The 12,577-nt window shown below is 55.2% G+C and overlaps 3 protein-coding genes across 3 annotated transcripts in view; 1 reads left to right on the top strand and 2 right to left on the bottom strand.

Annotated features, from left to right (window-relative positions):
• YIPF3 (Yip1 domain family member 3) overlaps positions 1–1,539 on the bottom strand; it is a 4,560-nt gene extending 3,021 nt beyond the window's left edge. Inside the window, exons 1-3 of the mRNA XM_004710787.2 lie at positions 1,325–1,539; positions 501–698; positions 218–324 (exon numbers count right to left, since the gene is read on the bottom strand). Of these exons, the coding sequence (XP_004710844.1) occupies positions 218–324; positions 501–698; positions 1,325–1,405 (386 nt within the window). The 5' untranslated portion in view covers positions 1,406–1,539. The remainder of the gene's footprint in view (positions 1–217; positions 325–500; positions 699–1,324) is intronic.
• A 153-nt stretch (positions 1,540–1,692) lies between these two features.
• On the top strand, positions 1,693–6,438 carry POLR1C (RNA polymerase I and III subunit C). Its single transcript, XM_004710788.2, has 9 exons — positions 1,693–1,776; positions 1,896–1,967; positions 4,566–4,673; positions 4,882–5,014; positions 5,180–5,299; positions 5,384–5,536; positions 5,699–5,848; positions 5,929–6,045; positions 6,164–6,438. Exons 1-9 carry the CDS (start codon positions 1,708–1,710, stop codon positions 6,280–6,282), a joined length of 1,041 nt encoding a protein of 346 aa, XP_004710845.1. The 5' UTR covers positions 1,693–1,707; the 3' UTR covers positions 6,283–6,438.
• A 666-nt stretch (positions 6,439–7,104) lies between these two features.
• The window catches only part of XPO5 (exportin 5), a 39,817-nt gene continuing 34,344 nt past the window's right edge, over positions 7,105–12,577 (bottom strand). Inside the window, exons 22-30 of the mRNA XM_045294763.1 lie at positions 11,840–11,948; positions 11,328–11,374; positions 10,939–11,036; positions 10,292–10,354; positions 9,666–9,748; positions 9,237–9,344; positions 8,983–9,120; positions 8,551–8,736; positions 7,105–8,438 (exon numbers count right to left, since the gene is read on the bottom strand). Coding sequence (XP_045150698.1) covers positions 8,304–8,438; positions 8,551–8,736; positions 8,983–9,120; positions 9,237–9,344; positions 9,666–9,748; positions 10,292–10,354; positions 10,939–11,036; positions 11,328–11,374; positions 11,840–11,948 — 967 coding nt within the window. The 3' untranslated portion in view covers positions 7,105–8,303. The remainder of the gene's footprint in view (positions 8,439–8,550; positions 8,737–8,982; positions 9,121–9,236; positions 9,345–9,665; positions 9,749–10,291; positions 10,355–10,938; positions 11,037–11,327; positions 11,375–11,839; positions 11,949–12,577) is intronic.

Genomic DNA, 12,577 nt, shown 5'->3' with positions numbered 1-12,577 from the left:
GGGGGGGGGATTGGCATTGGCATGTATGTTGGCTTCTAAGGGCCGTGGTGTCTGGAAGGCGTTGTTAACGCTCTGTGCAGTGGCTGGAGGGAACTCTGGTGTGTCTAGGGTATAAGGTGCAGTGATGAGGGGTGGGGGTGGGGGTGTCATGAAGCGTGGGAGTCCCTGGGGTGTAAGGCTGAATGTTAGGAGGGTAGTTCTAGCAGAAGGCTCTTACCTGCTTCGAACCTGGGCAGGCTCCACATCAAAGTAGGGTCTCAGGATGTCAATGTTGGCGTACAAGCTGAAGGCCCGTGAGGCTTGCCTTTTCCCTGCCTGCCACATCTGAAGCAAGGAAATTGGGGTGGGGCGGGGCAAGAGATGGGGACTGTTGCCTATTTTCCCATTGGGTTTTTACATGGTTCTAACGGGATTCATTTGAGGTGGGCTTCACCAACTCCAGGACCTGGGTCCTGTCTAGATGAGATCTTCCCACATGCCAGGGACCCTGGCCCGCTTACCTGATCAGCCACCTGCCGGCTCAGCTGACCCTTAAAGCCCTTCATGCCCAAGAACTCGCCATCCTCCTCTTCGGCAGCAGCTGCATCTGCATCTACTTCTTCCTCACGCAGGCGCTGATGCAGCTCACCCATATCCTCAAAGCTGGAGCCGGAGGTATCGTCCATGTTCTCCATGTCAATCACGGCCGAGCCTCCACCCTGGGGAAACACCGGCTCTCAGGAGTGTGCGGCCCTCCCTTTGCTCTCCATCAGGTAAGCCCTCCCCTGCCCATCCCAGCAAGTGGGTTTTGTTCCTCCAGGGGCCAGGAGTGGGGCTGGCATCACCCCACATCTTGCCCCTGTGGTGCTCTCAGGACTGGGTCCTAGCTCGGGCTCTCTCTTCTAGCCTGGGAAACCATCTCTCTGTCTTCCACTCACGTCTTTCCTATCAAATTCTCAAAGCGCTGTGAAAGCGCCCATTTCCTTCAGCTTCCCTGGGCCCAGGGCGAAGCTGTGCATAGTGTCTCCAGCCAGCGCCAGCGGTTCTCCCTTCTCTCGTCATGCCGGCCAAGCTCCCAACTCGTCCCGAAAGAACAGCACCCTCTTCCTAAAGCCTCGGGCGGGCCCACAGGCCTGCGACCCTCCGGCAGGCGCATTTCTTGGGCCCTTTTAGGTCAGCACCCCACCCCACCATCTCTGTACGCAGACTCAGATGTGGGTAGTGTTGCAATTGGAGCGAGCGGGTCAGAGGGCAGACGCGGACTTCGAGGCCCCAAGGGAGAGTCCTTCAACACCTCCGGGCTGCTTTAAGGGGCTGCCGGCAGCCGGGGCCTTGGGGCCATTACCTGGATGTTTTCTTCGAACCCTCCCCATTCGGGGCCAGCCCCGTTTCGGGCGCCGCTGGCCGGCGCCGCCGTAGCTGCCATGTCCCTCGAGGGTTCCCGTCGCTGAAGCCCGCGCTACCCAGCGCGCGGAGAAAGGGGCGAGAGCAGAGCCCGGGGGAAGATGTCCAGGGTCGAGACGGGGAGACGGGACCCAGCCGGAACACCCACAGGAGGAACCCGGATGTTTGGCTCAAACTGACTGACGGAAGCTGGGGACGTGGACGGAGGCGGGGCAAACTCTCGCGATACTTCGATCGCGGCGCGAGTGCGTTACCAAGGAGACGGCGGCGCCTACCAGAGCGCGCGCGCGCGTTGGACGCCCTGGGGACGTCGTGCGCGGGAAGATGGCGGCGGCCCAGGCGGTGGACGAAATGCGGACCCGCGTGGTCCTAGGGGAGTTCGGCGTTCGCAACGTAAGTCCCCCGGCTTCGAGTGCGGCAGAGAGGAGAGCGGGACCGCGGGGAGTCGGGGTCGAAGGGGGGCCGGGCCGGGCTTCCTGCCCCCCTGCGGACAGACTCGCTTCTCGTTCTAGGTTCATACCACCGACTTCCCCGGTAACTACTCCGGGTATGATGACGCGTGGGACCAGGAGCGCTTCGAGAAGGTGAAGAGGGAGGAGTTGGCGGGAGGACGGGAGCGACGAGGGTCGAAGGTGGTGCGGACGCGGTGCCCACAGGGCCCGCCAGCTTCCGACGGAGCGTACGGCGTGAGCCCCGCTCCCGTGCCCGCCGCGCGCTCGGCGCTGCGTGCTCCGCATCGAAGCGGACACCGTTTGTGCCCAGGGCCGGGAGTGCGAGCTTCTCCCAGCGGGGCACACGCGCGTAACGCAGTGGTTGCAAATCCAGCCCAGCTAGGTGAGGGAGTCGTTGGCGACGGACAGCGGTGCGCTCGGGGGGAGGGGGTGGCAAGGAAGACTTCCCCTGAAGGTGGGGACGACGGAACGGGGCCTCAACGATGGCAGAAGTCGTGCCCAGCTAGTTCGAACGCACCGAGAACTCGAGCGACGTTGTAAGGGCGGGAGATGGGCGCCGGGCTCGGCGAGTCGGTTCAGTGCCGCTGGAATGCGGGGGGCCGGCCGGGCAGGGCGTGGTAGCAGGCCCCGTCGGGGGCAGGCAACGTGCGGGGGGTGGCGCTGACTTGAGAAGACGGGCAGGCACCCCTGGTCTTTGGGGGAGACTGACTCGGGGGAGATCACGTGGGGCAGGCAGGTCAGGTAGGAGAGCTGCCCGGAAAGGGGTGAATTGAGCAGAGGTGGGACAAAAAGTGAAACCCATGATTGATTTACCGAGGTGTGAGAAGGAAGCGCAGAGTAACCTGTAGCCTAGGATCTGCTGTGATGGACGGTGATGCCCTCGCCTTCTGAAGTGCATGGAGGCAGCAGAGAGGAGTGATGAGGCACTGAACTTTCTGCACTCGCAGTTTAGCAGGCTAGTGTTGTGTATGAAGGCGCCCTGGGGATGCAATGGTTAGGTGTCGGGTGAATTGCAAGGTCAACAGTTGGAAACCATCAGCCGCCATCGAGGCTTTCTATTCCCGTAAAGTTAGCCTTGGAAACCCACCTGCCCTCTAGGGTCGCCCTGAGTTGCCTCGCCCGATGGCAGTGAGGTTTGTTTGTTTTAGCATGTACAGGCAGATGAGGCTAAGTCAAGAAGGTTTCAGCTCGGGTCGCACATGCATGTGCTTATTCCAAACCAAGCCTGTTTTAAACTTGTTATTGCATCTGTGAGTGGTGGGTGGCTGTAGATGAGTTCTGGTAGTGGTAAACAAACAAACACGGCCATGGAGTACCACTCTACTACCAGGGCTCCTTGTCTTCATCTCCTTAAGGAGCTTCCAAAAAACAAACACCCAATCAAAACAGCTTCCAAAGGGATGACCAGGCCAGTTAATCAAGTAAGTTCAAGGTCAGTTCAGAAGGTTATGATTACTGTTTTGGGAATTCCCAAGGGGTAATCTTGGGGAGATTTTCTTAGGACACAGGAAAAATCAGGGGTGATTAGGAAGTTTTAAGTGAACACTGCATTGATGAGAAAAAGACCAGGAAAGTTATGCCTAGGAATCTTTTTTCCTATCATGCTAATCTTAATTTTGTCGGGAAACTTTACCCCATTCATCCTACAGTCTTGAGCATTCCCTTTTAGACATCTGTTTGTTCTGAAAATGAGAAGATGTTGTAAAGGAACTGGATTTGAGCCCCTCTAGGATCTCAAAATTGCTGTTTTGATGTGCAAATAAAAGTGCAGGCAAAGGTCAGAGAGCAAAATCCTGCCTTCAGAAGTGTAGCCCTAGAAGGATGTTGCATCAGTAGCTTCACATTTTGATCCACTACTAGCATTGCTCGTGTTTTCTAGCATTAGTTCCGGACTTACCCTGTTTCAAATGAGATTCGAAGTGAGACCTAATTATGGCAGTCGTTAGTGAAAAACCCATGCATAGTTGAGGTCACCTGAGAGACAAGAGCCCGGGCAATAGAAGTGCTTAGTGAATTTAGAAAAGGAGAGAACTAAAAGATTGGTGCTCAGAAACCAAGGGAGAAGAGTTTTTTAAAGGGATTTTATTATTAAAAATTCCAAACGTAGTAGAGGATTCCAGAGTGGGAAATGTAGTCATGACACTGGTCTGAGAACTATGGGAGTTAACGTTCTTTGGTTTGGCTGGAAGCAGAATACAGGTAGTACAGAATGAAAAGGAGGGAAAAAATGAGACTTCAAGAAAGGGCTGTGGGGAGGGTCAAAAAATGAGCTGACACCAAGGGCTCAAGTAGAGAGCAGGTGTTTTAAGAATGATGATGGCAAAATATGTACAAATGTGCTTGACATAATTGCTTTATTATGGATTGCGATGAGTTGTATGAGCCCCCAATAAAAGGATTAAAAAAAAAAAGGACTGTGGGGGCAGAGAGGCATCTGGGCATAGTGGAGGTGTTTCGATGAACCCACCCTCTGCTGTCAAGTCCATTCCGACTCAGAGTGACCCTGTGTGGGCTCTCCGAGGCTGTACATCTTTTGGGGAGCAGACAGCCTTCAGTTTCTCCTGAGGAGCTGCTGGTGGGTAGCTCTCTGGTCTCGCAGTTAGCAGCCCCACACATAGCTCACAGCACCACCAGGGCACCTGGATGAATTGAGAGGGTCACATGTTAAGGGCGTAGTTGGTGGGGGTCGGCAGAGGAGCCCTGAGATGGACTCGGTGTCCCGCCCTCTAGGATTTCCGTGTGGATGTGGTACACATGGATGGAAGCTCACTGGAGTTCGACATGGTGGGGATTGATGCAGCGATCGCCAATGCTTTCCGGCGCATTTTATTGGCCGAGGTACTGGTGGGCATGGTGGTGAGGAGCGGCTTGTGTGTAAGGAACCATGCTAGTGATTCACTTGCCAAGTTTAGGAATCTCAAGATGACTCTCTTGCTTTTCCTGCAAACTTGGGCATTTCTCCTGGTGTTTTCCTTGGGTGGGGGTGGAGGGCGGGGTGAAGAGCCTGTTTGGATCTTTGCAGCAAGGCAACTCTTTCCCGGGGCAGGTGCCAACCATGGCTGTGGAGAAGGTACTGGTGTACAACAACACGTCCATTGTCCAGGATGAGATCCTCGCTCATCGGTTGGGGCTCATTCCCATTCATGCTGATCCGCGTCTTTTTGAGTATCGGAACCAAGGTGAGGGCTGGGGTTGAAAGTTTTGGCCTGCTCTAGAGTGAAGATCCAGTGAAGATCTCTGGCCTCAAAGCCAGCATTGGAACTCAGGAAAGCTATCTTTGGGCCCCAGGGGCTTGAATGAGAAATGAACCTCAGGGTCTCTAAGCCTCCTCTCGTTTTGTGCAGAGGATGAAGGAGGCACGGAAATAGACACTCTGCAGTTTCGGCTGCAGGTCAGGTGCACACGGAACCCCAAAGCTGCTAAAGACTCCTCTGACCCCAATGAACTCTATGTGAACCACAAAGGTGAGCAGTGGGAAGGGGAAGAGAGCATGCATGCTGCCTGGGTGGAGCAGGCAAGAGGTTCTAGGGGTGGCCATCTTCTTCCAGTGTACACCAGGCACATGACATGGGTGCCCCTGGGGAACCAGGCTGACATCTTCCCAGAGGGCACTATCCGGCCAGTGCACGACGACATTCTCATTGCTCAGCTGCGGCCGGGCCAGGAGATTGACCTGCTCATGCACTGTGTCAAAGGCATTGGTGAGAACCCTGTGGGCTGCCCTGGCTGGCAGGGGAGGGGTGGTTTGATTGCATTGGGCTAAGGTGTGACTCGGGTTCAGTGGAGGTGACCCTGCCCAGCTTGCCCTTTGGCTGTCAGGAGTCTGTTCCCACAAGCATTTGATTCTATGCTCCCACCCCCAGGCAAAGACCATGCCAAGTTTTCCCCTGTGGCCACAGCCAGTTACAGGCTCCTGCCCGACATCACCCTGTTGGCGCCGGTGGAAGGCGAGGCAGCCGAGGAGCTGAGGCGGTGCTTCTCACCTGGTGTTATCGAGGTGCAGGAAGTCCAAGGTATGGTGTATGGGCCAGGAGCTAAACATTGGGTGTTGTTTGCTCCAGTCAAGTATAACACGATGGCCTGTTGTCATTAGGTAAAAAGGTGGCCCGAGTTGCCAATCCCCGGCTGGACACCTTTAGCAGAGAAGTCTTCCGGAATGAAAAGCTGAAGAAGGTGGTCCGGCTGGCCCGGGTTCGGGATCATTACATCTGTGAGTCTTTGGGGTAACCAGGCAGAGGGTTCCGATAGCTATCGCTGCCTTTCACAGCTCACGTGAGATTTAGCATAACAGATTCAGGCAAGCCCTAACATCTGTTTTTGGCCCCCAGTTTCTGTGGAGTCCACAGGGGTGCTGCCACCAGATGTGCTGGTGAGCGAAGCCATCAAAGTCCTGATGGGGAAGTGCCGGCGGTTCTTGGATGAGCTCGATGCGGTTCAGATGGACTGAGGTTTGTTTGCGCTGGGCCAGGCTGAAAACTGGTTTTAACCTGCACCCAGTGCTGCTACACCAAGCCATTGGGACTGAAGGTCCTGGGTTTTCTGGGACAGTTCTAGCTTTATTTTCAATCAATACATTTTATTAAATGTGCCATGAAATAAATCATGCCTTTGTAAGGCCTTTCATGTAAATAAACTCACGTTTAAAGAAAAATCCTTTTTGTCAGCACCCTGGATTTTGGCTCAAAGATAAACGAGGTCTCAGATGTCAGAATCAGTGTGTCTTGAGAAGTGCCAGATTGGGGTGCGTTTCTGGGACTCAGCTGGACACTGGGAAGATCTTGAAGGAACCAGTGTGACTCTACCTATTCTCTGGACTATTTGGGAATGGGGAGAGTTCTGGACAGAACAAGGTGGTCAGTAGCTACTTGAAAGGAATGGCAGTTCCCTGGAGCAACAGTTGGTAGGGGCCTGGCCTAGCACCCACCTGCTAGACCAGTGGTTCTCAACCTACCTAATGCCACAACCCTTTAATACAGCTCCTCGTGTTGTGGTGACCCCCCAATCATAAAATCATTTTTGGTGCTACTTCATCACTGTCATTTTGCTACTCTTGTGAATTGGGCAACCCCTGTGAAAGGGTCGTTTGACCCCCAAAGAGGTTGAGGCCCGCTGTGCTAGATGCTGAGAATGGAGGGTCCAGGGACAGGGAAGAGTGATCTAGAGTCATCTGGCTGCTGGCCCGCAGCCTTTGGCTGGATGCCGATGAGCAAGGGCCCTGAAATACATAACTGAAGCCAAGACAGGAAGAAGAAGGCAGAGGGGCCCCTTCTATATAAAACTGAGAATTTTACTGACATGCAGATGTGCTTTAGAGTTAATGTTTCTACAAAAAAAATCTATAAACAATAGAAAACTTCTAGCGTGAAGTCACAGGATGTTAAAAATATTACAACAATAAATACAACTATGCCTTCCAAGGCCCGGCCCCGCATCAGGCGGCTGTCAAGTTTGCAGGGGGACTACCTCCACACAGCACGCCAGGGCGCCGACGGTAGGGGGGCAGGGACGACATGAGACCGCACGGAAAGGAAAGTGCCCACCCTTGGAAGCCCCCTGCCAGTGGATGGCAGGCTTTGTTTCCACGTAGAGCATGGGCGTGACATCACTTCAGCACTAGGATCTTGCGGCCACTTTACCTCTACAGGTCGCCTTCCAGTGCCCTTCAGAATGGACTGGAGACTCAGGGCAGGTGGTGTTGGGCAATAGGCTCTTGGTGTTGGGCAATAGGATGAGTGACCAGGGACCTGAAAGACCGTGCAATTTTTGAAGGCACCTGGACTCACCTAGGAGAGACCAGTGGCTTTGTCAGCTACTCGTCACAGATGTAGCATAGTTGGTCTGGATCCTCCTTGATGGTGTCATGAGACACTACATAGGGTGCTGTGGCTCTTGTGCCTGAGTGGACGCAGGGCTCACTGGTTGAAGGGCAAGATGTGAGAGCTCTAAGCCCTGGCTGTGGAGGTGCTAGGCTTGGTACCGTGCTCAGGGCTTAGTAGTAGTTGCCTGTATCACGGATCCCATTAGAGGGCCAGATACTTGCTCTGAAGAAAATGAGTGCTGGCCAAATTCATTTCGGCACTTGACATCTGACCCAGACATGCCACAGTGGGCAAGGGGGCTCGGGGGTTCCAGTGACCCAGCAGAAACCCTGGCTGTAAGCACTGGTCTCAGTGTTGGGTCCAGCACCCTGCACGGGTGGGAGGGCCTGGGGAGAAGGGCTGCTCTGCCCCAACTTCTCCCTCGGAGACACCTAGAAGATCCAGCCCGGATGGCAGAGGCCCTCCTTCCCTCTCTTTCTCGGACTCTGTTGTCCCAGCTTCTGGCCCACACGAGGGCCCGTTCTCGCAGCTCCACACCTGGATCACCCTCCAGGTGGGCAATGGGGGAAGCAGGTGGCAGTGGAGGGGGACCTAGAATAGCTAAGAGGAGAAGGAAGAGATGACGAGGAAGGCTGCCCAGAAGCTTGACTCAGGGCTCAAAGATGGTGGCCAGGACGCTCTCATTTTCCAGCACGTCTGCCTCCAGCATTGGCTTCGTCTTCTTGAAAAGTGAGGGCAGGTTCTTAATGTGGACTTCTTTCCGAAACTGCTCCCCCAAGGGCTTCTGTGGATCACACACGAGAAGAAACTAAAGGTGGGCCCTGGCCAATGCCAACAGCAGGCTTCTCTGCTCACCGCACCCCCCCCCCCCCATGGACGCACTGGGGAAGACCTACCCCGATGCAGCCAGCAATGAGGTGCTTGAATTGGTCCTTGAGGCGCTTGAATTGGTCCTTCCGGCGCTTGTCAGGCACTTTCTGCAGGGAGGGGTTCAAAAGCTTGCAGTCAAACTGGTCCAGAGAGTCCTTCTGCATTTCGGGGATCTGCTCCATCACCGCGCGTATCTCCAGGTATCTCGGGCGCTGACAAGCGGGGACAAACGGTTGCTGATCGGAGCCTGACCACCATCTCGATTCCTCCAACTGGCCAAGCCCAAACCCACTGCTCCATCGGGGTCCGTGACTAACTCTATGGGAGCAGAGAGCTGGGTCTGAACTGCCAACTCGGCAGTGAGCAGCCCCGTGCTTAACCCACAGTGCCGCCCGCCCAGGCTCTCTGCAGAAGGTAGGGAGAGGTCCAACTGACTGGGAGCGCATGTGACCGCTCACCAGCGCCTCGTAGATCTGGAAGGCCAGGTGGACCAGGGAAGCCATGCACCCGTCATGCTGGCCGTGGATCTGCAGGCCCCTGAGCACGCTGGTGAAGAGCCACGTGACTGCATCTGCTAGCAGGGTCCCTGTCAGCACCTGGGAAGAGCACATGCTCAGGGACAAGGGGGACTCACACAGCCCTAGGAGCACATCGACCGCCCCCGCCACAGTCCTTCCCTCGGGCTGGGAAGGGAAGGGACGATGAGCCCTACTTGTTTGAGGAGAGGCCAGCAGAGCTGCGTGGTCGTCCTCTGGCAGGACAGAGTATCCTTCCAGGCCAGGGAATTGAAGGCAGTGATCAATAGCGCCGTACAGACCTCCTGAGCATGAAAGGATGGGGTGGGGAAGAGGTTAAGTACAACCATCTATCCTTGCCTGCAGGAGGTGAATACCGCCACTGAAGAGAAGCCACTTTATTTTTCTATTTCTGTATAGCAGTTAGCCAACCCCCCACCCAAACCCACCAGCAAGCCACTTCTCAAAGGAACATCAGGTCAGGGTGTGGGGACTTGTGCTTCTGCGGTTTTCATTCTGAGTCTTTGGCCAAGGTCCTGCATTTCCCCTGCTGTCCGAGTCCTTTGTGAAACAGCCTACCTCCAATGTAGGAATGGTACCCAACCACTGGGGGCGCAGTGACTCACCTCATGCTTCATCAGACACTTGCCCAGGTCTGTGAGCTCTGCCGTGGCCGAGGGGGTCACCTCTGTGGCCATCATCTCTTCATCTGTAGGCAGAGGGCAAAATGGTAAGTTCCCACCTCTGAGGACCGAGACAAGGACAGAGGCGGTGGAAGTCTGAATTGCAAAGAACAATTGGAATCTCCTGCACTGACAGGGTCTGCGTGGTCCTGGGATTTGCCAGGAGAGGTTATGGGAGAGACTAGGACGCAGTTGTGAGAAATAAGATGTAGTGGGAATAACCCAAAGAGGATCTTATTCCTTGAACAAATAGTTGTTTTTTCCTGATGGGAGTTGACATCCTAGTCAGGAAGACCTAATGAACGAGCATGTCAACAAAATGCGGGGTAGCGGTAAGTGCGGGGCGCCACACCTGCTGCTCTTGAGAAGGTGGTCATGGGAACCTTTGCAGAGGCCACAGGAAGCAAGGGAAGGGAACCCGACGGGGACCAGGACAGAGACAGCCGCTCATGCGGCTTCTCACCCGCACCAGACGACCAGAGTGAGAGCTCCCACAAACACTGGCCTGCATATACGAGGAACAATACTTAGAACCAGGCCTCCCACAGCCAGGCAGCCCACTCACTCACCATCTCCATCTGCAGCGGGGACAGCTGTGTGGTCCGCACCTTTCTTGGAAACACAGCAAACAGCTAGAGCAAGAGAGCGGCATTACTGTAAGGGGAGGTCTCTGGGCAGGTGAGGGAGGAAGGAGGTGTACTATCTAGATACAAAGCCAGCTCCAGAATGAGGAGAAGGATGTGCTTGGTCAGACTGCATTCTGGACCCTCCGCAAATTCAATGAACTGAGGGGAATTGACAGAATTCTCGGGCGAGCAAGCAAGCAAGCGAGCAAGCCTGATACAAAACCCACCCCTCCTACTGTGGATTTTAAACAGATTCAAGGCCCAGTAAGGTTTCCTTCAACATTTGGCAATCTTTGGCAAAGGCCAGATTTTTCCTAACCTCTCTCCCAACGTCTGCTATTTCACACCATTTCCTCCTACATGTCAACAAATAGAATATAAACACTCAATTCAACTCACAATTCAGAGCCCACCCCTAGGCTGGCGTGAGGCCCACCTTATCTCTCTAGTGGACTGCTGGTTATCACTACCAGGACGGCTGCACGCAGGCATCCCTGCCTGTGTCATGGGGCTGGCGGGCAGGCCGGGACAGGTGAGCTCTCGCCTTCCAGGAGCATTCTCTCTATGTCCCGCCCCCACGTGTCACTTACTGATGAGATCCATGACCTCTCGGGTTAGCATCCTCACCAGCTGCTCCTCCAACATCTCTTGAGACTCGGGGTTTTCATCTGCAGCCTCATCTTCTCCACTGCACAGAAGCAGGGGGCCCGTTTCCAGAGAGCGTGGGAAGGGGTGGGCAAGGAGAGCAGCGACCATCACCAGACCCCTGCACCCACCACCTCCTGGGCTGCGTTCTACAGGATGGGCAATGATGACCCACTGAGACCCCCGGGAGCTTGTCCCAGAACCACAGAGCTCTGTAGTCGGGAGCCTGGCCTGCACTGAAGACTCTGGGCTTGCTATGAAGGCCCTCTGGCGGGCTGCCTCCTGCCACTGCCTGCCTGCCTCCCCAACTCGAGAGAAGCAAGGTTTTTCTTACCACAGCAAGCTCCTCTGGTTGATGACTTGCCATTTCTGGGACAGCCGCTGGGGGGGAGAGAAGTTTTAAGTGCTAGAACTGGGGAGCATTGAAGCAGACCAAAGAGTAGAGGGGCCTGTTTCACGGCTGAAATGAACCCATGACGGAGCCTGGCCAGACCCCTCAAAGCCAGACACCGTTCTGCAACCTCCACCACTGCCAGACGAGGGCGGCATTGTACACATCGCACACCCACCTGGCCCACCCAGTTCCAGACCCAGGGGCGCACTCCTCAGATCACCAGCCCCTCAGATCACCAGCCCCCTCTCCTTCACTTAGGAGAGAGGTTAGGGAGGTGCAGAATCAGAGCCTGAAGGCAGGTGCTTCAAGAGCAACGGAACTAGCTTATTTCTGCAGGGGCTGCACAGCCCACTGTGACCTTGTTAGTAGAGCAGAGCTGCCCAGGCAGGGTTGGAGAGAGCACTTCCAGGGAACCCTGCCCCCAGAAATACTGCCAGCTCTCCTCCCCTTACCATGTGCAGGTAAGTAAAGAGAGGGCCAAGGATGGGCGACACCAGGGCTTCACAGAACTCCGGGGGGCAGCAGAGCACCAGAGGCTTCACGAAGACGCATGGCGCAGCAGGTTAAGGAGCCTGAGCGCACGTTCACAGTCCCCTCCTCCTAAAAAGCACCCCTGACAGGATGGAGACAGTCCGGTGGCACGCTACTGCATGCACCCGTTGGCACTCAGCCCCCAAAGGACTTGAAAGACGCCAAGAACATCCTGGATCAGTAGGGGGAAATCTTCAAGCTCTTTCCCTGAGATCCTAAGCTGCGTGGTTACTCAAGATATATTTGATTCGATGATGGTCCCTTTTAACAGGCAGCACAGACACGAGCAAGCACTGGCTGCCCCAAAGCAGGGAGGTAAGGACAGGAGCGCCACCCCTGTGATGAGCCTGCCAATGCACCAGCCTCCTCGGATCTGTGCTTCAGGGAAAAAAGACTCTCAAAGAGTTAAACAAACCATAGAGACGAGCCAGTCAGGGTGCGGTGTAGCACCAACAAAACACACAACTTTCCCTAGTTCTTCCATGTACCTCCCCCACCATCATGACCCCAACCCTACTTTACACATCCGGCTAGACCAGAGGATGTGCACGGGTACAGATCAGAGCTGGACACACAGGGAATCCAGGACAGATCAACCCCTCAGGACCAATAATGAGAGTAGTGACACTGGGAGGGTAAGGGGAAGGTGGGGGGAGAAA

This window comes from Echinops telfairi, unplaced genomic scaffold (genome assembly GCF_000313985.2).
Source record: "Echinops telfairi isolate 266 unplaced genomic scaffold, ASM31398v2 ScPeMD7_3533;HRSCAF=4204_1, whole genome shotgun sequence".
Lineage (NCBI taxonomy): Eukaryota > Metazoa > Chordata > Mammalia > Afrosoricida > Tenrecidae > Echinops > Echinops telfairi.
This window is presented reverse-complemented; position numbering and strand designations above follow the sequence as displayed.